The sequence below is a fragment of the Giraffa tippelskirchi genome, chromosome 8, assembly GCF_054371585.1.
Source record: "Giraffa tippelskirchi isolate mGirTip1 chromosome 8, T2T-mGirTip1v1.2.pri, whole genome shotgun sequence".
Lineage (NCBI taxonomy): Eukaryota > Metazoa > Chordata > Mammalia > Artiodactyla > Giraffidae > Giraffa > Giraffa tippelskirchi.
Genome location: NC_137282.1, coordinates 143,243,117 through 143,268,645, shown reverse-complemented (window position 1 = coordinate 143,268,645; position 25,529 = coordinate 143,243,117). Strand labels below are relative to the sequence as shown.

The 25,529-nt window shown below is 49.0% G+C and overlaps 1 protein-coding gene across 2 annotated transcripts; it reads right to left on the bottom strand.

Annotated features, from left to right (window-relative positions):
* Positions 1–6,065: 6,065 nt before the first annotated feature.
* Positions 6,066–24,744, bottom strand: LOC145518400 (tripartite motif-containing protein 26). 2 transcript variants are annotated; one of them, XR_014062860.1, is made up of 9 exons: positions 24,634–24,744; positions 16,313–16,800; positions 16,053–16,148; positions 14,540–14,770; positions 10,090–10,112; positions 9,497–9,612; positions 9,228–9,260; positions 7,270–8,046; positions 6,066–6,302 (listed from the first exon to the last, which is right to left on the bottom strand). XR_014062860.1 is itself a non-coding variant. In XM_081522854.1 (8 exons), the coding sequence occupies exons 2-8, from the start codon at positions 16,748–16,750 to the stop codon at positions 7,364–7,366; spliced, it is 1,620 nt and encodes a 539-aa protein (XP_081378980.1). In that variant the 5' UTR covers positions 16,751–16,800; positions 24,634–24,744; the 3' UTR covers positions 6,066–7,363. The 2 variants fall into 2 exon arrangements, 1 of the variants encoding a protein (XP_081378980.1); XM_081522854.1 differs by having other exon boundaries at positions 6,066–8,046.
* Between the last annotated feature and the right edge of the window lie 785 nt (positions 24,745–25,529).

Here is a 25,529-nt window from a genome sequence, read left to right as displayed (position 1 = left end):
CTCAGGTCTTTTACTCATTTTTCAGTTTTCCATCTTTCTTTTGTTGATTTCCAGGAATTCCTTGCATATTTTAGACATTCATCTCCTGCTCATTTTAGACTTGAAACTGACTCATTAGCTCTGATAATGGTGTTATTCATTAGGTTAAAATCTTGAGTTTTGGTACTACATTTCATAAATTTTCACTTCGCTATTCATGTTTTTAAGGACTTTTTCATCACCACGAGATCACAACTCTTACTCTTCAGGTCCTACCTGAGCTATTCAAACTCCAAATTCCAGAGAAAGCCTTTTTTGATTGGCTCAGTGCTGATTTTTGTGCCAGATTGCAGGTCACTAGAGAGTGTGTCTGGATGACCCTTGATAATGTTAGGGGAAGCACACTGACTGAAACCGCCCACCCTGGCCAGACTCTCTAGTAACCATTCGCATGAGTTGTTTTACGACAGGAGGTCCTGGTAAGGAATATGGAACTAATAAGCCACCACCAACCGGAAGAGTTTGGGAAAGGTCAAAAGGAGATACCGCGTGTCTGTCCACTTCCCAGAATCCCTCTTGCTAGCATCCATCTTGGCTGAGCAATGCGTGCACCACCAGGAAGAACTCTGAGTCAGAATGATTGGCCAAAGACAACCTGGAAACTAATCCCATCACCATAAAACCCGAGGCTGCGAGCCACGTGGCAGAGCAGTTCTCCTGGGTTCCCTTACCCTACTGCTCTCTGCCCAGGTGCCTTCTTCCAATAAAGTCTCTTGCTTTGTCAGCATGTGTCTCCTCGGACAGTTCTTTTCCGAGTGTTAGACAACAGCCTGCTCTTGGGGCCCTGGAGGGCTCCCCCCCTTCCTACAACAGTAAGATAGCCATCTCAGGGGCAATCATTGTAGCCAGGTCCCTGGTACAGTTAAAAAGCCCTTTGGCTTCATTATTAAGAGAGTCCAAACTCTCATTCTGCCAGAGGCAAGTTACTTAAGGCCTCTGAATCTTAGTCTCTTTAAGTGAAAACGATTTTATTTAAAAATGGATTAACAATGTAATATGATTCTGGAAGCTTATTCCAATGTGAAGCAGCAGCAGGGGGATGGGAGGGTTTCAACACATCAGCAATTCTCTGGACACCAGCTGGGTGTCCTACAAGTTGGCTCAGTTCTGACACTATCTGCCTGGAAATAGCATTGAAGGAGGAAACAGACAGAACAGGCTCCAGCTTGAAAGCAGGACTCCATCTTGGGCCAGACTGTGGACTTCGAGCTATATGCCCAGTATCTATGGAAATGACATACCAACTGGAAAATCAGACCCCCAGGATGGAGGAGCCACAGGGCTTGTACCTAGACTCTCCATCACCTAAAAGAATACCCTAATTATCTGTGTAACCGAATAGAATCATAAATTCTATTATGCTTATTGGGGTATGACCACTGACCTATTGATAATTGTCCACTGTTAACTATCTAGGCTTAAGGCACACGAATCACAGTGTAACTTTGTATCTTTCTTTTCCTTTGTTCAGACTAGTTTCAGAGAATTTGGGGAGGTGGGTTTGAGTGTGTACACTTAGGGTATATAAGGTTTTCACAAAAACTGGTTGGGGTCCTTGGCTAAGAGGAGACTCTGCCTTGGGCCTGCCAGTGTAATAAACTGCACTCCACTATCTGCATAATCCTTCTGAGTGAGTTTGTTTCCCAGAACCCATGGCTACAACATTGCAAGACTGAAGACCCTTTCACTTTACTTCCCCACTGCATCTCCCTCTCTATTCTGTCTCTTGACTTAAGTTCTTCATTGCTTCTTTCTCTCTGATCTATAAAAGAACGTGGCATCCAGACCCCAATAAGATGGTTATTTTGAGGCACTAGCCTGTCCTTTTCTTGGTCTGCTAGCTCCCCAATTAAAGTCTCTTCCTTGCCTCAACACCTCGTCTCTCGGATTCAATGGCCTGTCGTGCGGCAAGCAGAGCGAGTTCAGACTCAGTAACATCACCAGTGAATATTATTTTTGTAAATTCTCTCCCTCCCACCCCTCATTAGAAAGAAGACACAAGAGCTAATTACCCTTATGATGACAATAAAGCCATTGCCACCAGCATCATCCCCTCACAGCAGTCTCTTTGTATAGGGATTCTGAGACTGGGTGAATGGCCCCAAGAACAGAAGAAACAGTGAATGCAAACAAGTCAAGGTACTCACCCTGGGAATGTGAAGGTTTCCTGTCCTAGTCTTGGTTCAGCCAACAACTTTGACCTTGGAAAAATCAACTGATTTGCCCAGGGCATAAAGAGCAATGGGATCCCTTCCGAGACCTCGTGACTTACCTCCTATCCCCAGGGAGCTGCCAATCTGAGGGAGTGAAGAGTGAGTGCTGATTCTACCCCTTGTTTCTCATAGGAATGGGGACAGGTTTCAGATTCTTCCTTCTAGGTCTCTTGGGAAAGCAATGACCTCATAACTTTGTGCTCAATGAAAACCATGGGTTCTAGAAACAGGGAGATCCTGATTCAGATCCTGACTCAGGTTTTAGTTGTGTGACCTTAGGGAGGTTTACTTTATCTCCTTGATCTTGTAGACTCCTGGTCTGAAAACTGGGAACAAGAACCTGATTTCAGAGGTAGGCAGCAGCAAGCAGCAATGAGCAATAGCTAGAAGCAAGACCTTCGTTCCCTGGACCGGGAGTCCTTACGACTGGACCACAGGGGCCAGCAGTTACGGTCTGAGTCCCTAGTTCTTGCCTGCTTTGTCAAGAACAAATGCAGGTGAGGAGGCAGAAGGTAAAGAGTTAAGTAGAAAGTTTATCAAAAAGAAAATTATATTGCAGAAAGACAGACGGGCAAACTCAGAGAGATGCACCTTTGGGACGTTTAAATCTCTTATTAGGGGGCAGCCTTCCACGTATTTGTCTTCTTTCAGCCAACTGTATTGTTTTGACCCCATGGTTAATTTGCCTCTGGACCCTCCCCTGGATACTCACGCATCCTTCAGTTAAGATGGATCCTCTGGTTGGGCCAGTGGGGGCTACTCTTTAGTTGCAATACGCAGGCTTCTCATTGCGGTGGCTTCTCTTCCTGTGCAGCATGGGCTCCAGGGAGTGTGGGCTTCAGTAGTTGCGGCTTCTGGGCTCCAGAGCACAGGCTCAATAGTTGTGGTGCACGGGCTTATTTGCCCCAAGGGATATGGGGTCTTTGCGGACCGGGGATTGAACCCATGTCTCCTGCCTCGACAGGTGGATTCTTTACCACTGAGCCACCAGGGAAGGCCCTGCTGCTGGTTTTTACGTTGAGGTGTAGCTTGTGGAAATGTACCAAGGTCACAGGATAAAAAGCTCCGGAACTGACCAAGCCCCATAGCAACAGTTGTTTTTTATGAAACAGTGCCGTGCCCTATTCCTCTCCCCAAGCACATCCTTTTTGGCAGACTTCACTGTTCACCTTCATTTTGTGTAGGCCCACACTGAAGGGATGGGAATAGCTGGTGAGTTTGTGTGTGATGAGGAACAGGGAAAACAGAGCTAAATCTTCCTTCTCCACAGTGGAAAGCTAGATAGAGCCCCAAGTCTATGCTATTTACACAAAATGAAGGTGAACAGTGAAGTAGTCTGCCAAAAAGGATGAACTGGGTGACTGGGGAGAGGAATAGGGCAAGGTACTGTTTCATAAAAAACAAAAGTAAGAATATAAAAAAGTTAAAAATTAAAAAACAATCTGTTGAATAAATCTTGCTGCCAACTTTCTGTACTAAGATGGCATCATACATTTTTATTATCACACATTTTTATTACTTTGCAAGGGTCTTATATGCTGACAATTTATCTTCTATAGTTTATTTTAGACATGTGACACTCATAACTCATTAAAACAATGATCTGAAGGCATTAATATTTTGCTCAAATGGAAATGTTCCCTATTTAATAAGTATTAGCTTTTATATAGTAATCACCTTAGAAAGTTTCAAAAGTCTCTCATTGTATAAAAGCTCTTTTTAAAGAAAGGATAAAAGGCATTTTGAGAATGATGAAATTATTTCATAAATAAAGGATTAGTAGTGTATTTTAGGGGACAGCTCATATTAACCAACAAAATAAATTTAAATTTTCAAGGATATGCTAGTAATCAGAGAAGACAAATATATCATTTATGTGTGGAATAAGATGATACAAATGAACTTATTTACAAAGGCAGACTCACAGTCTTTGAAAGCAACCTTATGGTTATTAAAGGAGAAAGGGATGGGGTGGATAAATTAGGGAGTTTGGGATTAATTTATACACACTACTATATATAAAATAGATTAACTGGGACTTCCCTGGAGTTCCAGTAGTTAAGACTCTGTGCTTACAATGTAGGGATTGCAGGTTTGATCCCTGGCTGGGGAACTAGGATCCCCATGCTGCATGGTGTGGCCAAAAATTTTTAATTAAAAAAATCAGATAATCAACAAGGACCTACTGTATAGCACAGAAAGCTCTACTCAATATTCTGTAATAACATGGGAAAATAATCTCAGAAATAGATTTATGTATAACTGAATCACTTTCATGAGAAACGCTGGGCTGGAAGAAGCACAAGCTGGAAGCAAGATTGCCAGGAGAAATATCAATAACCTCAGATATGCAGATGACACCACCCTTATGGCAGAAAGTGAAGAAGAACTCAAGAGCCTCTTGATGAAAGTGAAAGAGGAGAGTGAAAAAGTTGGCTTAAAGCTCAACATTCAGAAACTAAGATCATGGCTTCTGGTCCCATCACTTCATGGCAAATAGACGGGGAAACAGTGGAAACAGTGACAGACTTTATGCTTTTGGGCTCCAAAATCACTGCAGATGGTGACTGCAGCCATGAAATTAAAAGATGCTTACTCCTTGGAAGGAAAGTTATGACCAATCTAGACAGCATATTAAAAAGCAGAGACATTACTTTGCCAACAAAGGTCCATCTAGTCAAGGCTATGGTTTTTCCAGTAGTCATGTATGAATGTGAGAGTTGGACTAGAAAGCTGAGCGCCAAAGAATTGATGCTTTTGAACTGTGGTGTTGGAGAAGGCTCTTGAGAGTCCCTTGGACTGCAAGATCCAACCAGTCCATCCTAAAGGAAATCAGTCCTGGGTGTTCATTGGAAGGACTGGCCACCTGATCCAAAGAGCTGACTCATTTGAAAAGATCCTGATGCTGGAAAAGATTGAGGGCAGGAGGAGACGGGGACGACAGAGGATGAGATGGTTGGATGGCATCACTGACTCAACGGACATGAGTTTGGGTAAACTCCGGGAGTTGGTGATGGACAGGGAGGCCTGGTGTGCTGCAGTTCATGGGGTCGCAAAGAGTCAGACATGACTGAGTGACTGAACTGAACTGAATCACTTTACTGTACACCTGAAACTAACATTCTCTCAAGATTCAAATGTGAATTAAGACTTTATTATAATTAATGCATAACGTTTCTAGTAATCAATATATTTTGCATATATGTGTTTAGAAAGAAAAATTCTTTTAAAAAGGAAAAACATTAATGAGTCTACACATGAGTTCAAGGAGGAAATGTGGTCTTTGAAATTTAGTATAATCCTAGAGGTACTTTCTGTAGTCCTCCCTTTCCTACCTTTAAGATGACAATTTTAAAAAAATCAAAAAAAGAACAGACAAATGGTGAAACAACTGAATGTCAGGAGGGAGAAGTGACTCTGTAGGTTACATCTCTGTTGGGGCACTCTTATTTTTCAGGGAAGGATTGTGGGGGTGCTGTATTGGACGTCATCCTTCTCACGGGAGACCCTGCTCTACAGTAGCTGGATCGCAGCACCGGGTCACCACTGCAGGAGAGGAAGAACAAGCTGGAACCTTGGCATTGGCTGGTCTGTGTCCCAGGTGAAGCTCTTCTTTGGGGACTTCCAGCAATGACAGCATGTGTGTGCAGGCAGAGGGCAGTGAGCAAAGCTGCAGAGTTTTAAAGGACCCAGAAGGGGCACCGTAGAAAAACCCTGGTGGCCTACTGCTATCAATGGAACTTTTGTGTGGCCACAGACTGTGAAGGTCTGGTGATACCTGGGTCACAATTAAATACATATGAATCCAGGCTGTTCATTCAACAAGTTTTTATTGAGCACCTACTCTGTGCGCAGCACTGAACTAGGTGTCATGGAGAATACAAGACAAGTAGAAGACATGGTATCCGTCCTCAATGAGCTTACAAAACTAGAGGCAGAAATCAGAATGTACATGTGACTCAGGCAGCATGTGAAACATACAAAGAGCGCAACTTCAGACAATGTGGCAGCTAAGAGACCCCGAGATCCACAGCAGCTGGGAACAGTGTCCTAGAGCAGAGGAGGGGTTAAAATTAGTCAGCAGGAGATTGGCAGAATGCCTGGAATGGATAAGAATAAAGGCTGCGAGGTAATCTGGCTGGAGCACGAGCTTGTGCTAAACTGTGGGCACGAGTGGAGCCTGGACAGAGGCTGGGACTGGGGGCTGGGCCCAGGGGCAACGAGGATATGCTCTCATCCCTCTCTTGACATGCAGACCTGGTGGGTTGCTGGGGACCCCTGCTGCCCTTCTCACAGCCCCACTCCTAGGAAAATGGAACCTGGATGTCGAGGAGAGCCAGTGACAGAAGCTTAATATCCCGCTGCAGCACCGACCAGGGCTTCCAGGGCAGGGGAGGTTTTGTTTGACTGAATATTTGCCTTGGTGCTTCTATATGAACCGACCAAGGGCAGGATATTCTGGATTCTTTTAGAGACCCTCCTCACAAGGACCAACTTACAGAGACAATTTACTGACCACCGACCAAAACTGTTACCCCAAAGATGTACGTATCTAGATTCATTCCCGAGACCACAGATGGCTTCAGGGAGTCTCGCCTCCTAGTGATGGAAACCTCAGCCCTGGTCTCAGAGAAGCATGGATTCTGCCCTGCACCTTACGAGGAGATGCTTTCTACTTGCACTCCAGGTGGCTTAATTGACCTGGGACATTTTCATGTACATTTAACTCTGAGTTGGGGTGGCCGTACGCATGCTCAGAGTGCTGCAGAGGCAGGCAGCAGAAGGGGATTTGGGCAAAGGGGAAGCCATGGGATTGGAGGGCAGAGCTGCGCCAAAGGCAGTGGGGATCGGGAGGGAGGAGCCCTTGTGGACTTCAGAGTTGGAAGTGAGCACAGGAACCCCAGGGGCAGGGAGAAGAGCCCCAGGGCAGGATGGATGGAACAGCACTGGAAGAGGTCCCAAAGGGGCCACAGCCGCAGGGAGGGAACGGCAGCGGACACGGGGCCCCTTCCCTTGCCTGCTCCAGGTGCTCCGGCCAGACACCTCCTCTCACAGAGCCCAGAATTCCAGGGAAGAGACACGTCGGCGGGTGTGGGGCCGGGAGTTGGGGCTCAGGGTCTCAGCAGGAGGCGCGTTCCCGGCCACTTGAGCCACAGGAAGGGCAGCAGGCGCCGGGTGAAGGTGGCAGTGAAGGTGTAGATGAGTTCCTGGGACTCCGCGTTGGTGAAAGTCACGGTGCCCCCTTCGTAATCCAGGGCGATGCCCACTCTCCGGGGCCGCAGCGCCGGGAAGAGCTCAGCCTCAGGGCTGGTGTTGGCCCAGATGCCGGCGGAGGAGAGGCGCAGTGCCCACACGCCGTCCTCCGGCCGCAGGGAGAGGTCTCCCTTCCTCTTCACCGAGTCTCTGGCCACCCCCACCAAGCAGCTTTCCAGAACTTCCTCCTCCTCCTCCTCCGCCTCTTCCTCTTCATCCCCCAGCGACTCCTCGTCCTCGTCCGTCTCCCAGTCGTCGTATCCGTCCCTGTAGCCGGCCTCCTCTTCCTCCTCCTCCTCCTCCCCTTCTTCCGCCTCGTCCCCCTCGTCTTCATCCTCGGACCAGCCCTCCCTCTCCACCTCCACCTCCCAGTAGACCTTGCCCCAGGTGAAGCCCTTACTGCCCAGCACCCCCGGCTCACAGTCAAACTGCTGGGGGTGCAGGTATGCGCCCTGGTACAAGCCGCTGTAGGTCACGCACTTCCAGTCCTCCGACAGCTGCAGGTACCCACTGGCCGACTGTGGGTCGAGGGTGACGCTCACTGTGGGGACAGAGGAAGAAGCAACGGCGTCACCAGAAGGCCGGCAGGGGACCCAGTCTCCATGGCAGGGCTGCCATGCTGCATGACCCAAGGAGTATGTGCCACGCCTGCGGCAGTGTGACCAGGCCCCTCGTGGGTCTGCGGTGAAGGCAGGGCCAGAGGGAGCACACAGTGGGGCTTGGGGCAGAGAGAGTCTCTGGTCTTACGAAGCCACAGCAGTTTGCTCCAAACACAGGAGCCATGTGATCAGGCATATGAGAAGGAAGTCAGTCACAGGGACTAAGTCAAAGGGCTGGTGGCAGGACCTCCGAGACAAAATAACCAACCCTGGGGCAGGAGGGGTCAGACTATCAAGTGGAAGCTTCTACTCCCGACTGAAGAGCAGCAGATGGGTCAGAAAATACAAGGCAGGGGCTTCAGATGTGCAGCTGGGAAACTGTCCCTGCTGGACGAGAGGGCGGGCTATCGGGGGGCAGCAGGACATTGTGGGGAGAGTACTCTTTGTGATAAATCTGGGAACAACCATTTGGATACTTGTCAGGAAGCATTTAACAGGAGACTTCCTGTGTGCTGTTTTTGGGTCTTGCATAAATCCTCTGTTCCTTATTAGCTCCTGAATGCAGGTGCTAGAGGAGCCGCAAGCGGCTCCCTGGAACAAGGAATGCATGCATTTTCTTCGTTAGCTTTTCCATTAGCTTTTCCATACGGTGAAAAGTAACTACTTACAACCTTCTTCCTTTCTGATATGGCAAGTGATTATTTACAATCCTCTCTTTGAGCTTTATGTCTCCTTGGTAATTTGTAAGAATTTTGATCCCTATCTCTGCTGAAAAAGCTATCCTGTAAGACAGTATATATATGCCCACGATATGTTGAATAAACGCCCTTGTGGTTCTCATGTCTTTCTTTATTTCTCTCTCTCTCTCTCTCCTTCAGGCTGCTTCTATGGAGCACAGGGGTCCGCTGTGCCTACTTACTTGACCGGGCTTTCAAGACCTCTTCGAGAGGGTGCCTGGAGCCTACGTAGGCAGTGCTAACTCTTTGTCTTAGAGTTATATTGGCTTCCTGTGTAAACCAGAGAATATCAGCCTCTTTCCTTCCTTCCTTCTTTCCTTTACTTTCTTATCGTCGACTCCATACCACCAGGTTCTGGTCCATTAAAGGACCCCAACAATACTCACCAGTCTTATATTCTAAGTCTCTCAGCAGCTTCCCTGGAGAGGAAAAATGGACAGCAATGACCCTTGAGCTCAGCAAACTTAGGAGCCTATTTCTCACTCAAACAGTATTAATTTTGTGCCAAGGCTCCATCCGTGAAGAAGATGGAGAAAGAAAACCCCAGGAGACCTCAGAGGAATGAGCTCAGACACACACAGTAAGGAGCCAGGTACCTTCTTCTCAAAGCAGCACCCAGTCCTGTTCCCGCCCCAAGACCTTCCCCAACCCTTACCCTGGAATTCTCGCAGGCCTCGCTGAAGAGACTGAAGTTTATCTGAGAATTCTCCTGTCTTTTTTTTAACTACTCGAGCAATGGGTTTCCCAATCCAGAACTTCTTCCGTGGATACCTGAGAAGATGACAGACAAACCTGTTACTTAGCTCCTCTTACATTTCTCTCAATCTTCATGACAATTTATGAAGGAGGAGGGAAAGGTATGATTATCCCAGATAACAGAGAAACAGGCCCTCAAAGGTACTCAGTTCAAGGCTGAGCCAGGACTTACAACCACTAGCAGACTCAACATCCAGAGCCCTTTTGTCTACCAAGGTGTGTCCTCACACCATCCTGTCCCATCTCAGACGAGGCTAGTGGGCCCAGGAGTGGAGATTATACAGAGAACTTGCTCCGGTACAAACCAAGTCTCCACCAGTTCTCCAGGATGTGTACTTGCTTCCAGGAGACAAGGTCATTGTGATGAACCCTGGGATGTGGGTACCTCTGACCCCATATCACATGCCACTAATTTGGATCATGGCCAAGGAAAAGGGGAGGAGACACAGGTACAAGGGAATGAGGTGCATTATGAAAACGAAACTCTGTTACCTGTTTAAGAAGTCTCTGGTGTCCTGGAAGGGAAGAAAGCCAAGCATCAGTGTGAATTAAAGAAGACTTCATTCATATGTATCAACACTATTAGAGACCAGGTTGCATCAGTGAACAAATAGTTTTTTCCTTATGAAGCTGACATTCTAGCGGCAGCAAAGGATAAAACAAAAAGAAAACAAACAAAATAATCACAATGACAGAGCGAATGGAGGGGGGCAAAGGGATGACTGAGCCAATTTCTCTGAGAGGATGACACTTGTGCTCAGATGTGAAGGAGAAGGTGCTGGCCAGGTGAAGAGTGGGAGGAAAGCGGAGTGAGAAAGGGGTTGGCAAAGGTGGCAGGAGCTGAATCATGCAGGGCTGGGCAGGCACAGTGAGGAGTTCAAATTCTGTGCCACATTCAGAAGCCACGAAAGAGTTTCAAATAGGGGAGTGATTGTATGTGATCTGCTTCACAGTGGCTGAGACTGCTAAGAACCCTCTAGAATCCATTCTCCCCTTCTTCCCTGTAGTAATGCTGCTGCTGCTGCTAAGTTGCTTCAGTCGTGTCAGATTCTGTGTGACCCCATAGATGGCAGCCCACCAGGCTCCGCCGTCCCTGGGATTCTCCAGGCAAGAATACTGGAGGGGGTTGCCGTTTCCTTCTCCAGTGCATGAAAGGGAAAAGTGAAAGTGAAGTCGCTCAGTCGTGTCCGACTCTTAGCGACCCCATGGACTGCAGCCTACCAGGCTCCTCCGTCCATGGGATTTTCCAGGCAAGAGTACTGGAGTGGTAATAGAATGTGTGAAATAACAGCTGGGCGGAGCAACATCAAAGACTACATTTCCCAGATGCCCCTGCAACCAGGTATGGTCATGTGACTAAGTTCCAGCCAACGGGAATGTAAAAGGAAGCAATGGCTATAATTTTGGGGTTATGTCCTTAAAAAAAAAAAAATTCATTCTTCTTCCTCTTTTTGCTTGGCTCAGTTTTGGAAACACAGGTAAGCCCAACTTTGGCTACAGAGCTGAGGACAACATCCCTTGAGTTAGTGAAGCCACCAGATGAAGTAACCAACTCCCTGGCTGATCACATGGAGAGCTGCCCTGACAGCTCCAGACCCCTCATGTCTGAACTGTCACTGGGAGAGAAATAACTTGCTTGGTATAGTAGCTAGCCAAAATCCTAAGTGATCAAGCACTTGGCCATCCTGTACAGAATGGATTAAGAGAAGCAATGCCGACATGGGGGGCAGTCTGGAGACTGTTTTGTGGACCGGCAAGAGTAATGATGCCCTGACTAGGGCAGTACAGTGTGGCCAGGGAGGCAGCACATGCCAGGTGTGACACATACTGGGCATACTGGGGAGGGGGTTCTTGTCAGATGCTGGTTATTTCCTTTTTGTGAGTCTAAAGCCTCCATAACACTTTATATTAATTTTTGCTTTCCTTTCACTTCTTCCACAAATATTAAGTGCTTCCTGTGTGTCAGGTGCCACTCTAGAAGTGGGGATAGAACAAGAGAAAAAAGAGACACAAATCTCTTAACAGGGGGAAGCAGACAGCAAAGAGTCAACCTAACAAATTCATTAGATAATGCCAGTAAGTGATGAGTGCTATAGGAAGAGAGTAGCCTGGAGGGGGACTGGGTAAGGGTGGGGGCAGCGTGACCTCTTTGAGAGAGTGAAATTTGGGAAACAAATGAAATCATCGAATTGTGCCTATAGCAGACTGTTTCAGCAAATTTCAGGAAGAACTTGGGGTCTTGCTCCCGAGAGGCCATCAAACAGGTGAGAGCTACATCGGTATGCCACCATGAAGGAACTGCCCAGAGACTTGCCCTTCTACTCGGTTCCTCAAAACAAGTCCAAGCCAGTTCCAGAGTGGTGATAAATCTGAGACAGTATATGCCAACAACTCTCTCAGCAAAGTGAAAGTTGCTCAGTCGTGTCCGACTCTTTGCGACCCCATGAACTATACAGCCCATGGAATTCTCCAGACCAGAATACTGGAGTGGGTAGCCTTTCCGTTCTCCAGGGGATCTTCCCAACCCAGGGATCGAACCCAGTCTGCCACATTACAGGCGGATTCTTTACCAGCTGAGCCACAAGGGATACGTGGCATAAAAAGGCAAATAAATGGGCAGGGGGTGGGCAGGATTAGGGAGCTAAGAGGCTGGACTGTGGGACACAGGAGCTGCTACTGGAGTCTCACAGAGAGAGACTGAGGCTCATCTAAGGGCAGGCTGTGAGCGCCCAGAGAGGATGGGACCCAGAGCACCCGTGCAGGAACCCTTCTCCCAAAGGCCGCACTAGGGGAGACCTGGGAGTCCTGAGATGACCTGAAGCTTCACACCCGGGGCCTCTACAGGGAAGCAACCCGCCCAAGGCTCCTGGAGGGCCCCCCACCCCCACCTCCACCTCCTGGGGCTGTGGTGAAAGAGGCAATCAGAGCAGCAAGCCTGGGGCAGGAATCACAGCAATGCTGGGTAGTAAGAACCCGAAGGTTCTTCATGGGTGTGGATGGCACCCAACAGTGGAAGGCAGAGTCGCCGATTGCCACTCGACCCTGCAAGGCCCACCCTGGGCTGAACCAAGGAACTGGTTCCTGGTACCCTCCAGAGATGTTCCCCTCTCCCCTAGCTCCCTTAAACCTCCTCCTAACAGTGCTGCTCCAGAGATCTTTCCTACTCTCTCACCTTTGTCAAGAGGCCTCTGTATTTATCTCCTGTCCTGCTGCTTCTCCCTCTCCTGTATTGCTCTACCAGATTTTGGATCAGGGCCCCTGCCTTAGTTGGGCCTCATCCTTACTGGCCCATCCTTACTGTACTGTCAATCTCTGGAGAAATACTAACGCCAGGGCAGGAGTTAGCTGTCCAAGTCCCTTCAGCAAAGACAGACCAAACACACACAGACAAAACCCACCAGCGCCACACTCCCGCGCTGACCTCCAGCAGACATCCACTTTCTCTCCCTCCCTCCTCCCACCCGGCCCCAGGGGTGCCTTCTATCTGAGTGGTCCCAGAGGCTCTGAAGGCTGGGCTTCTGCCAGCCCACAAAGCTCTTCCAGGCGGACTGGGGAGAAGCTCCCCTCTGGGCAGACGCAACCGCACCTCCGCCCCCCAGCACCCTAGCTGTGTCCCTCTCTGTTCCACAAGTACACACCCACACAGTAGCAGTGACTGGCGGCTGTGGGGAGAGGAAGGATGTGCACCCCTGAAGGGGAGGGAGAGAGGGAGAGGGGAGACAGCAAGGGATCTAGCCAGAGTCTGAGCGAGAAACCTGAGGGAACAGAATGACAGAGGAGGAAAGGAAGGAGCCAGAGAGACATTCTGGACAAAGTGAGAGAAAAGAAGAGCAAGAGGACGGAGGCCTGGGAGTCAGGACACCCAGGCTGGAGCTCTGACTCACTTCCTGATCTGCCCCACGGCCTGGGATGAACTCTTCCACCCTCTGGTCCTCCAAGACTTCATCACTGAGGGCTGGAGTGGAAGAGTTCCCAATGTTTGAGTCAGAATCCACAATGATAGAGAGGCAGGCAGAGGCCACCTGTGCGGCACACGTACCTGGGGGCCTCACCATCTCCCCCAACGTCCCCTGCCACGGGCCAGGGCCAGCGTTTCCCTAGACGTCCTGGGTGGTTCTGCTGCCAACAGACAGGCCAGCCATCCCCCACCATGCACGTGGAGGAGGTCATTATACAGGCCTTCTCCTGGCCTGTGGGGCGGGGGGCAGAGGGATTGCGCATGCTCAACCCAAAGGCAGTTCAAAGCCCTGTTCAAGACAGTGTGACTCCTTTGGGAGGCTCCCGGTGGAAGGGGTTGTGGTGTCATTTCAACTTAGCAACCATCCATGATTCCAATCCATGACCCTCCCTCTTCCAGTATCAAAGCTGCCTCCTCCAGGAGGTGCCCCAGAGGCACCCTGACTGCTCTCCACCCGATTCTCTGAGGCTGATGCCACAGGCCCAGAGAAAACCTGTCTTCTGACTCCCTTCCCCAGCTGCCCATCTCCTCCAGATCCTCTGGGTTCTTAAGAGAAGCCACCATTCAGCCATCCTTCAGCCACCCCTGACCCCACAGGCTTCCTCATCTCCAGAACCATAAAAAGCCTCCCCTGGACCAGCATCTGTCAGTGACTTGTTAGAAGATAGGCTGGTGACAGCAGTAATGAGAATAGAGAATAGTAACGAAAATACTAACAAGCTTCCCTTTCATTTCTACAGCACTTCTCAAGACTGTAAACTCTTGCTCGTAGAAAGTTTACTTTTTGAAGTGACATCGTGCCAGCAGTCTCATTTTACGCTCATGCAATCGCTGCAGTGAGTGGTGGGGATAAAGAGCATCATCTCCACGATGAGAAAATGGAGGCCCCGGGAAGAAGAGACTCTCCAAGGTCCCATGAGGGAGAGGCAGGGCCATGCCTGCCGTCCTGGTCTCCCGGCTCCCTGCCCCAGGGAGGTCTCTCACCTGTATGAGCTCTGCAGCCGGCTGCTGCACCTTGCCCTCCAGCTCAGAGATGACCTGCGCCAGCCGGGCAAGCTCCCCGACGCCCCTGGTCTTGAACTTCTCCCTGCCCTCTGTGAGCTCCTGCTCCAGCTTCGCCAGCTGGCCCAGCAGGTGCTGCTCCCGCTCCCTCAGGAACTGGTGGCCCTGCTCAAACTCAGCCACGATGCACTGCCTCTGGTCCTGGAGCTTCTTCTGCAGGGGTGGGAAGGGGGAGAAGGGGGTGACACCTCCACCCCGGGGGGAAGACCCCTCCAGGATCTGGTGTGGGGGTGCATATGCTGGCTCTTCACCACTCGCTAACCCCATTCATGAGTTTACAGTGTCCGGGCTGGAAGGGGCTTTGGAGCCTTCCTGGGGCAACCTCCTTTCCTCAGGGAAGACACGATAATTCAGTCAGGTCAGTTCCCTCACAGGACTGGAAGCCTGAGTGCCTGCCATCACCTGTTCTAGGTAAACCAGTATGTCCCGGGGCCCTCTGAGGAACACTATGAGCCAACACAGTTTCCAACTGGCATGTGCTGCCTCTTCCAGGACGTTTCCCTTGATTAATTTTATTCAAGCCTGACTAACCCTCTCTTCAGCATCCTCCCCAGTATGTGTAAAATATCTGCGTGCACACTATCCTTGCCACACAGGACTATCTCTTCTTTCCTCAGTGAAACTCTGGAATGTCTACGACCAGGACCATGCCCCTTCTTGTCTTCAAATCTCCCTGCTGAGTCCAGGCTGGGACCTCGTCAGCATCCTTGCACACTGGACGCCTGGAGGCACTGCTCGGGTTGGGCCGTCTCCTGCCTCACCCTGTCCCTCTCCTGGGGGCCACCTGCTCACCGCATGGACTGGCCCCAACATCCCTCCACCCTCCAGTGCCCGCTTCCCCAACTGACTTTCCCCCAGAAAACAGGAATCTCTTATCAGTTTTTTCCCTTCCTGATCCCCTCTCTAACCAAGCACTCAATGCGCTGCCTCTGTTTCCTAACTACAGGCAACCATGAACTCACTACACACAGCGTCCTCAGAGCTGGTCAGGCCTGGCTACGCCCACCCCTCTCAGTTCTCTTCTTGGAGCCAGTTCCCTCCTTCCAAACCCTCTGGCTTCCCTCACTCTCAGGAACCATGTCTCTCTTCCGCTCTTCGAAATGAAGGATGAAGCCAGGCCATCCTCAGTTCCTCACACCCTGACTCTGCTGAGCAAACAGGCCCTGCAGCTGAGGTGAATCACAGAAGGAGAAAGACCTTAGCCGACATCCAGGCAACCCCCTCACTTGTGAGATGAGCAAGCAGGCCAAGCCCGCAGACCTCAGACTGGCAGGGTGTGGTCCAAAACCCAGGTCTCCCGCTGCCAGCCTGGTTGGGGCTCCTCTCCCAGGGAGCCAGTGGCCTCCCAGCTGTGTCTCTACAAGCTCAGGAGCTCCTGCTCCACACGGCCGATCGCCTGCCTCAGGGATCTCTCTCCCTCGACAGCCTCACTTACCAGTGCAGCCTGGATATCAGCTTCACCCTTGGCCTGAAAGCCCTGAATTTTGTCTCTGTCTCTCCTTAGGGTACTCAGGTGGTTCAGGATTTTTTCCTGCAGAAAGACAAGCAGTGGGGATGCTCTGGGCTGAGGCAGGAGGGTGGGCTCAGGCTGAGTCCCTGGCCAGCGAGAAGCCTTCCGAGGGGCCTGCGCCAGGCCTCGCCTCCGGGTGGGCGCCGAGCAGAGCATCCCTCCCCGCAGGGGAGTGGAGGGCTTACCCTGTGGGGCTGGGCTGCCTTCTCCACGAGGACAGCCGAGTGCGGCCTGTGCTCCCGGGACTCCCGGCACATGACGCACAGCAGCTTGCCGTCGTCCTCGCAGTAGTAGTGCAGCTTCTCCCGGTGCCGCTCGCACAGCCTCACGTCCACCTGCTCCTGGGCCGCCTCCCCCAGCTGCCGGCCCCTGTCCACTTTCAGCCGCTCAATGTTCTCCACCAGGCTGGCCAGCTGCCACACTGGCCGGATATTCTCCTTCTTAAAAGGCTTCTTGCACAGGGGGCAGACGGGGCGGCCCCCTGAGACGGGGCGGACGTCAGTGGTACAACTGCGGCAGAAGACGTGGCCACAGTCAATGGTCACCGGGTCCCGCAGGTAATCGAGGCAGATGGAGCAGGTCACCTCCTCTTCCAGACTCCGCAGTGGTGCCGACGCGGCCATGGTGTCCTGAGCTCAGAGGGGCCCCTGTTCACCGGCTGGGACTTCTCCTCCTTGGGGACCAGACACGGAGTCAACAGCAGGCCCAGCAGAGGGGCAGGAGTGGCAGCCTCACATGGGGCTGCCCGCCCAAGCAATCGACCAGTCAATCGCAGCTCCTATGAGGCTCCCCCAGAATCAGAGGGAAAGGACCTTACTGATCCTCAAGTCCAACGCCCTCATTTTACAGATAAGGAAACTGAGGCCCAGAGTGCGTAGCTTGGAAGAAGGGAGAGCAGCACAGGTACCAGTCCATGCCGTACTCTTGGGAACACGCTCATACCTCAAGACCCTTTCCTTCCATCTACTGGAAAATTGCTTTAATGTACCGATTACGAGAGAATAAGACACCAGATAACTACCTGCTGAACTGTCATAATATATAAATGCACAACACCTATTATGTGCACAGTGCTGCCTGACTTGCGCAGTGCATGGGCTGCACAACTATTCATGAGGGGCCTTGACAGTCAAAAGACTCCTTTGTTTGCCCTGCAGACTTCAGGTTTCAAAGACTAAACGCACTGAGGTTCTTTACTAAGACTCAAGAAGCATCAAGAGGCTGAGTTCAGGTGTCCTTTATAGATGTTTCCTTGGGCTGTGTGAGTTTTTGACTGGGTTCACTTGGCCTAGAGAGGTGGTCCCTACTTAGACTCAGTCTGCTGGCAGAGCACTGCCAGGCCACAATGGACTCGTTCTCAGCTGTGCCCCTCCATGCAGCTGGCCTGGCTGCTCTACTGCTAACAAGGGTGACTGAAACCAACGTGGAGGAACCTTCAGGTAGTTCTGACAGGGATGTGTGGATGAGAGCATGGCCCTCAGAGGGAGCACAGAAGTTGAGCACAGAAGACTTTAGTCCTGTTTACCTCTGCAGCCTTGGCGCACTTCCTGTCTGAGGTTAGGAGCCTCGGCACAACTAAACCAACAACTGCCTCCTGCCCTTACACTGTGTGACAAGAGAAAACTCATTTAAGTACTCTGAGCCTCAGTTTATCCATCCATAAAATGGGGAGAGTCATACTTACCTTCAAGGGGTTTCTACATGGATTGAGTAAAAGAATTATGCTAAAAGTATTAGGCACAAGCATGGCATTGAGGGGGAATCTAGAAGAGAATCCAGAACTCTTGGCTCCCAAATCCAGTGAATATTCAAAGCACAAGTAAAGCAAGAGTGGAAATTTAAAGTGGCAGCAAGAGAGGAAGTAAGGATGAAACACCACGGTGACACATGGGCTCCACAGTTAAAGTCTCGTGGGGAGGAGACCCATGGAAGGCCACCAGAGCAGTCTCTGGGAAGACAGCCAGCAGACAGGGCGCACAGGTAACTGCCAGGCTGGAATGAAGCCCTTGGGACCACAGGCAAATCAATCTGATTACTTATTATGTACGTGAAAGTCCATTACAACAGAGTTCAGTGGCCTTCAAGTTCTTTCACTGTAGTGACATGAATGAGCTAGAAACAAAGCCCCAAAGAGAAAACAACACAGGAATACAAAGTCTCCTTCTTGAGGATCTAACGCAGTAATATATAAAAAATGCTTTATAAAGTGAAAGTACTGTACAAATGTAAGGGATTATTTTACTACTGACAACGAACTCCAACCAGAAGCTCCAACAGATTTAGAGATGCGTGACTTTAAGAGATGTAACGGGTGTGGAAAAGACCTGTACCTACAAAGCTCAAATGAAATGATTATAAAGAATTTAACTGGTAAATGCAGGTAATCAAGTTTTTAGAATGTTAATAAGGATGGTAACAAGTCTAGGAATTGTCTGGTGCAACTCCCTGGTTTGTCTGTTGAGGAAGTGAGCCTCACCCAGCACTCGGAAATGTAACACAAGGTTCAGTTCAGTTGCTCAGTCATGTCTGACTCTCTGCGACCTCATGGACTGCAGCACGCCAGGCTTCCCTGTCCATCATCAACTCCTGGGGCTTGCTCAAACTCACATCCATCGAGTTGGTGATGCCATCCAGCCATCTCATCCTCTGTCGTTCCAACACAAGGTTGGGACCAGTGGGCAGCAGTGTTGGTGATTCCTGTGGGCACTGGAGCCCTTCACCAATCACTTTGCTAGGGGCTTGAAAGTTCAAAGGTTGAGGTTATTTGTTCCTTTTGTTGTAATGGAGGATGGCATGTGTTTATCTTTAGGGCTGGGAAATTAATTCTGTTGCAAATGACCAGATGAATAAAAGGACTATGAAGAGCTTAGCTATGGCTCCCAGTCCACACGAAACCTGATACCCTCATCACCTGGAGCAGGGGTTCTTAACCCAGGCTCCATGCTGGACTTTGATGGATCTTTAAACCCCCAACATTATATGAATGATTGCATATGTACTAGAGGAACAAACCTGTCCAGGGATTATGGAAGAACACCAGTGAAAAAGTGTAGGAGGGATAATAGAATTAGAAAAACATCAACTTGCAACCCCCACTATATAAGACAAGGATCATCATCTGATGCTAAAACCATGAGATGAAAGGTACTAGGGGACAGGACAGTTCCATGGTGCCAAGGTACGGCCCAGTGGGTTACTCCCTAATGTACCTTGATAAGGGAGATCTGGTGATGGCTTTAGCCAGTGACCAAATCCAGCATCGCTAATAAAGGGACAGACTGGCATATGTTTCTCAATGTGGTGCTGTAGGAATTGTACAATATCACCTTTGCAGTAGTCCTGCCAAAAATGTTTGATGAGAATGAATCAAATCTTTCGACCTAACTTTCAGTTTACCAAAAATACAAGGGATAGAGATGAGCTATAAACCATATCAGCAGGAAATAATCAGACAAATCGAGAACATGAGACATTCCCCAAGACAACTGGCACGGTCTTCTAAAAAGTCAAGCTATGAAAAATAAAGCAGGATTGGTCTTGATATAAATAGACTAACGGGAAATAACAACCAAATGCAAATACTTTGGATCTTGGCTTTTTTTAAAAGTTATAAAACAATTTGGGGACAACTAGGGGAAACTTGACTAAAGACTGGGTATCGGATCATATTGAGAAATTATTGATTTTTAATGGCATTTTATTAAAGTTATGTATGAGAATGTCCGTATTTTTAGGCTATGCATGCTGCAGGATTTAGGACTGCACAGGGGCTTTCTAGGTGTTGCTAGTGGTAAAGAACCCGCCTGCCAATACAGGAGACATAAGAGACGTGGGTTCGATCCCTGGGTCAGGAAGATCCCCTGGAGTAGGAAATGGCAACCCACCTCAGTATTCTTGCCTGAAAAATTTTATGGACAGAGGAGCCTAGCGGCCTACAATCAATCCATGCGGTCATAAAGAGTTGGACACAACTGGGTGACTGAGCACTCATGCACATACATAATATAACACCATTACAACTTTTAAAAAGTTCAACAAGAAAAAATAAAAGTCAGAAAAATTCTGAGGAGCAGGGCTAGAATTTTCCTTCCTTCTTAAAATAATCTGTAAAGGGTCTGTAACTACCAAAGACCCTGAAAATCATAATAGAGAGATGTTTGTAGATGTTTTCTACAAGAGACATTTGTAGAAGCTCAAGACATAGGTGCTGAACAAACGATCAAATTCAGAGGACCGGAAAGCAATGCTAATTGCGTAGGCATTTGTTTGACAGTCTGCTGAAACTAGTGAAAGAAACATGGTACATTTCTATGTTCAATCCCATTGCTTCATTATATAGGCTCCATTGAGAACGCATAACAAATATTGAAGACAGCTTACTTTGGCATTGCTGAAAACATGTAAGATCCAAGGTGTAAATCTTAGATTGAATCCAGGTTCAGGTTTGGGTTCAACAGCCTGGTGACTGTCAACTTCTTGGTGACATTATTTCTATGGGCCACCTTACTGACCATTTACACACCTCACGTTATTTAACGCTCAGGATACTCTTCTCAGGAAACTGAGGTTCACGGAGGGAAGGAACCTGCCCAAGAGCATGTGGCAAGGATGCAGTGTCTGGTTCTGAAGCCTCGGCCCAGTCCACTACACTCTCTTGTTCGCCCAGGCAAACTGCAAAACTGGCCCTAATACCAGCTCCTTTGTCAGGAGGCTCCGATGAGGTCATCTCAATGGAAGGGCTTTGTAAACAGGAGTGTGCTGACAGAAGTCAAGGGGCACGTGTTACTGCTGACGCTGAGTGAAAGCACCCTCTCCTTACATTCGACAGGCAGTGCGGTTCCTGTATGAGATGCGGGTGGATCTGAACACCTACTCACACCTCATACCCAGCCCTTTCGAGCCAACACAAAACTGACCCTCTCGTAAACCCTTCCCTAGCTTATCACGCTCCCCTGTGATTCTGCCCCTTCTATAACTTGTGCCTTCAGCATAGCCTGATGATCTCAACAGGTTTCCACAGTAAGGGGTAAAACTATCACTCTCCTTGCCATTCCTGGCTCTCGGGTGGACAGAAACCATAGAAACAAAAGCCAGAAAAAGTCTTCACAATGACATGGTCCACCCTACTCCCTTTACCCAAACAAGAATTCTGAAACCTGAGGAAGTCATTTCATGAACTACCTTCCACCAGAGGCCATTCACCTCTGCTCAGGGTGGATAGGTCCTCTGTCCCTTCAATAAACCGGAGGTGGCTGTGATTTCACCGAACCAGGTAGAACTGGAGATACCAGTGTTTCTACTGTGCAATATAAAGTCACTGTTGAGATCAAGAGTCACCAAATTGGTTTCTTTTGACAACTGGCTATTAGGCAGGAAAAAGCCAGTTTACCAAATTTAGTTTCTTCAAGATCATAAATGGAGACAGTGAAATCAACAACTATGGGTTAGTGAGACAGAGACAGTCTTACCATTCAATCTCCAAAGGCAGGAGGGCCCTAAGCCACCAGCTAGGGAGTTACTACTTTACATCAAATTTGAGACACTTATGTCATCACATGTTTGCATCTTTCAAATGTGGTCAATGACATGCCATAATATAACTGGCAAAAGATTTTTTCTATGTGAAACATAAAATAATGGATGACATCTTAGATTTGATGAAACATAGCATCACTTGTATAAAGTGCTGTCAGGGTCATCCAACATGTGCAATTCATCCTGTCACCCTCCTGCTTCAAAACTCCTGAGGTCAAAGCTGCACCGCAGGACACACAGGCCCCCTATAATTTGGGCCCCACTTACCAACCAGCCCTGAATCCTGCTTCAGCCTAATGTTAGAGACAGTGAACTGGAAAGACAGCTCCTTCTTCACCACCTCTACTTCTCACCCCAGTTCCAGCTCATCCTTGAAGGCCTGAATCAGATATCCCCCAGTATCTGCGGTCCTTCCGGTGACCACCCCACCTTTGAGCTGAATGAATTCCCCTCTCAGGAAGCTCCTACAGGTGCTGTTATTATAGCCACTATCATACCACTTCCTAATTGATATTTTTACCCATCTTTCTCCCAACCAGGATGTGAACCCAAGGGTCATGTCTCACTGATCTTTCCATATCTTCAGTATCAGACACAAAGTCTGTAAATGTTTGTGAAGCTAAACGTTATCCTATGATTCCAGAGTCCCATATCTTCCTCATTCTCCCCTCACCACACTCCCCTTCCCACTTCGCAATCAAGTTTCAGCAGGAGGCTCCAAGGGCTCCCCTCCGATTAGACACTCCTGGCCACAAACATTGCCCAGATCTCCTCTCTCCACACATATAGTTTAGGGGGGTAGGGGGTGGGGAGGATCACTGCACTTCCACCAACTTGGCAAATTTTAACTCACTCTGAGTGAGTGTGAGTGTTAGTTGCAGTGAGTTAGTGTTAGTTGCTCAATAGTGTCCAATTCTTTGCTACCCCATGAACTGTAGCCCACCAGATTCCTCTGTCCATGGAATTATCTAGGCAAGAATACTGGAGTGGGTTGCCATTTCCCTCTCCAAGGGATCTTCCTAACCCAGGGATCGAACCCAGGTCTCCCACATTGCAGGCAGATTCTTTCATCCTGGATGCCAGCCAAATTAAGCCTTTGCTTTCCAAAATTAATTTCTTCCCATTCTCCATGTCTTTTTCTATTCAGATCCTAGTCTGAAGTCACCCCAAGAAGCCTCGATTCCAACTAGTGGCTCTCCACTGCAGTCGCAGGGTCTTCTGCAGCAGTTTGAGCCCAGCCTGTCATTCCCTCCCCACTTTGGGGGAAGTGACATCTAAGAAGCCACTTTCTGCTCCTCAGTTTCCTTACTGCTTAACAAGAAAGAGTAATGTCAAGTTTGCCAAGCTGACTTCAAGCGAGGTCACACAACTGAAGAGTGTTCTCAACAACAAAATACGCTGTAAAAATACATCCTAGAAAGGGGCACAGAGGCCAACCGAAAAGAGCTCCCAGTGGCTAAAGTTGCAACAAAACGAAGTAGTATTGAATTATAACCCTGAGGATAAAATAAATATCCATGAGTCCACACTGATACGAATAAATGATACTTAATAAATAAGGCAAAAGAGACAAATCTCTCATGCAGAAGAATTGCAGACAACACAGGTACAGAGTTGCTCTTAAGGAGGGTGGAGCATACTCCCCACTCCTCTGCACAGGGTCTGACTACTTTCCAAAGAGTACAGTATGGAAGGGAGGAGTGGGGGAGGAGAAAGTTTACAGTGGAGAAGCCTGACAAGCACTACCTCAGCCAGGTAATCAAGACCAGCATCAAGTCATAAAGCGTGTTCCCTTGATGTGAAGTGCTGAAAATGGCAATCTACCTCTGTGGTCTTCCTCGCAATAACCCGTAAGCCAGTCTTAGGGGCAGCCTATAATATAACATAATATAATATATATGGGGAGTATTCCTCCAAACTCTCAAGATTATAACAAAAAGTTTGAGAAACTGCCACAGCCAAGGGGAGCATAATGAGAACTAATTGGAATATGGTAACTTGGGTAGAATCATGAGACAAAAAAAGTACTTAGGTAAAAACTATGAAAATGTGAATTCAGTATGTATGTCGGCCAATAATAATGTATCAGTAAAGGTTCACTAATCGTTAAGAAATGTTCCATATTAATGTAAGATGTTAATAAATGAATGGGGGAAAGGTTTGGGGGTACTGGGAACTCTGTACTAGCTTCCCAATTTTTCTATAAATCTAAAACTGTTCTAAAAATAAAGTCTATCAAAAAAATGGAATTGCAATTTGAGGTACAAAATAAAGTCAATTTTTTAAAAAGTTGATTCTTTTAAACTTGGGGCAAGGGTAACTCTAGGAATCATGATTTTTAGCTCAGGGTCCCTGACACTGATATTTGTTGTTGAATGAACCAATATCACTCTCAGGAAGCGCACACAAACCGTCGTAGTGCCAAACTCTGGAATGTACTGGGAATTTGGAGGTGATGGCTTCTCATTTGCTCCACAAAGATAAATTTACACACTTTCCTAAGGGTGAAAAGCAGTAGGGAAAATGCTGAATTGCTAATGGGCCAGAGGAAGGAGTGAATGCAAAGCTCCAAGTATACGTGGCTAAACCGGTTTATTCTGACCAATGAAAAAAACAAAACAAAAAACACCATGACTTTGGTCCTGGGGCCAGATTGGCAGTTTACACGGCTCCAAGCAACGAGACCGTCATCTGGGCCCCATTACTTCTGGCTCTGGAGACAAGAATGGATGCGTGCCCGAGCTGGACACGCGAAAGCGAGGAAGACCCACGAGGAGAGAGAGAATGGAGGCCCAAGCCAAGCAGGAGGATTAGGCCGGGAGGGAGGACGGCGCGAACTTCACCCTTCTCCTGAGCGCGCCAGGCGGCCCGACCCCATTCTGCCCGCGCGGCCGCATGCGGCCGCTCGGACCCCGGGGCGCGTGTGTGACTGCTGCTCTGCAGCATTTCTCACCGGGCACCCCCTACTCACCGGTCCCCAGCTCCGGCCGCGAATCCCGAGCTGGGGTCGATCGTTCCCGCAGCGGTCAGTTCCGGGTCGTGCTCCTCCGCCTGCACCCAGGGCGACGGCGCGTCCCCGCCCGGTAATCTCCCGGCTTTTCGGAGCCCTCCACCGAGATTTCCCCCCGGACCAGCACCCGGATTGGTCGCTGCTGAACGCCACCTCCCAATGGGAGCCTTGGTTGCCCTACGTCACTGATCACTGGGCAAATCCCCGGGCCGTCGCGGGGGGTGGGGCAGCAGGGGCAGGGAAACCGAAACTGAAATGGTGCGGAGCCTAGGTTTAGCGGCCGCTGCATTCTGAGCCTGGCGCGTGGTGCGCGCACCTGCGCTGCAGGGTGGAAGGAGGCGAAACTTAAGGCCTCATGAGACCCCTTTGTAGGACTCTGCAATGGGTGAACCCTCCCCGCCTCCCGATTCCCGACCCACCGGGAGGGCGTTTGGCATCCAAGTGGCGTTTGCCAGGTGCTCAACATTAAATAGGACTCCTTGACCCTAAAGCTTCCCGGGTGGCTCAGAGGGTAAAGCGTCTGCCTGCAATGCTGGAGACCTAGGTTCGATCCCCTGGTAGACTACAATCAATGGAATCAGAAAGAGTTGTAAACGACTGAGCAACTGCCCTTCCCTGACCCAACCTGGCCTAGATTTGCTTCCTGGACCAGGCAGGATCTTAGCAAACAGATAGTCTCATGGGGCTATTTACAAAAGTTAATTACCGTTTCCGAGGTGTCTACGAAGAGTAAGGCGCTTTACATAAACTATCTTTAAACCAGGCAGGCATTTTTGTCCCCATTTGACAGAAGGGAAAACTGAGATTCCAAGAGCTTAGGGGCCTGGGCTATTTCCCTCTTCGGTGCTGGATTCAGA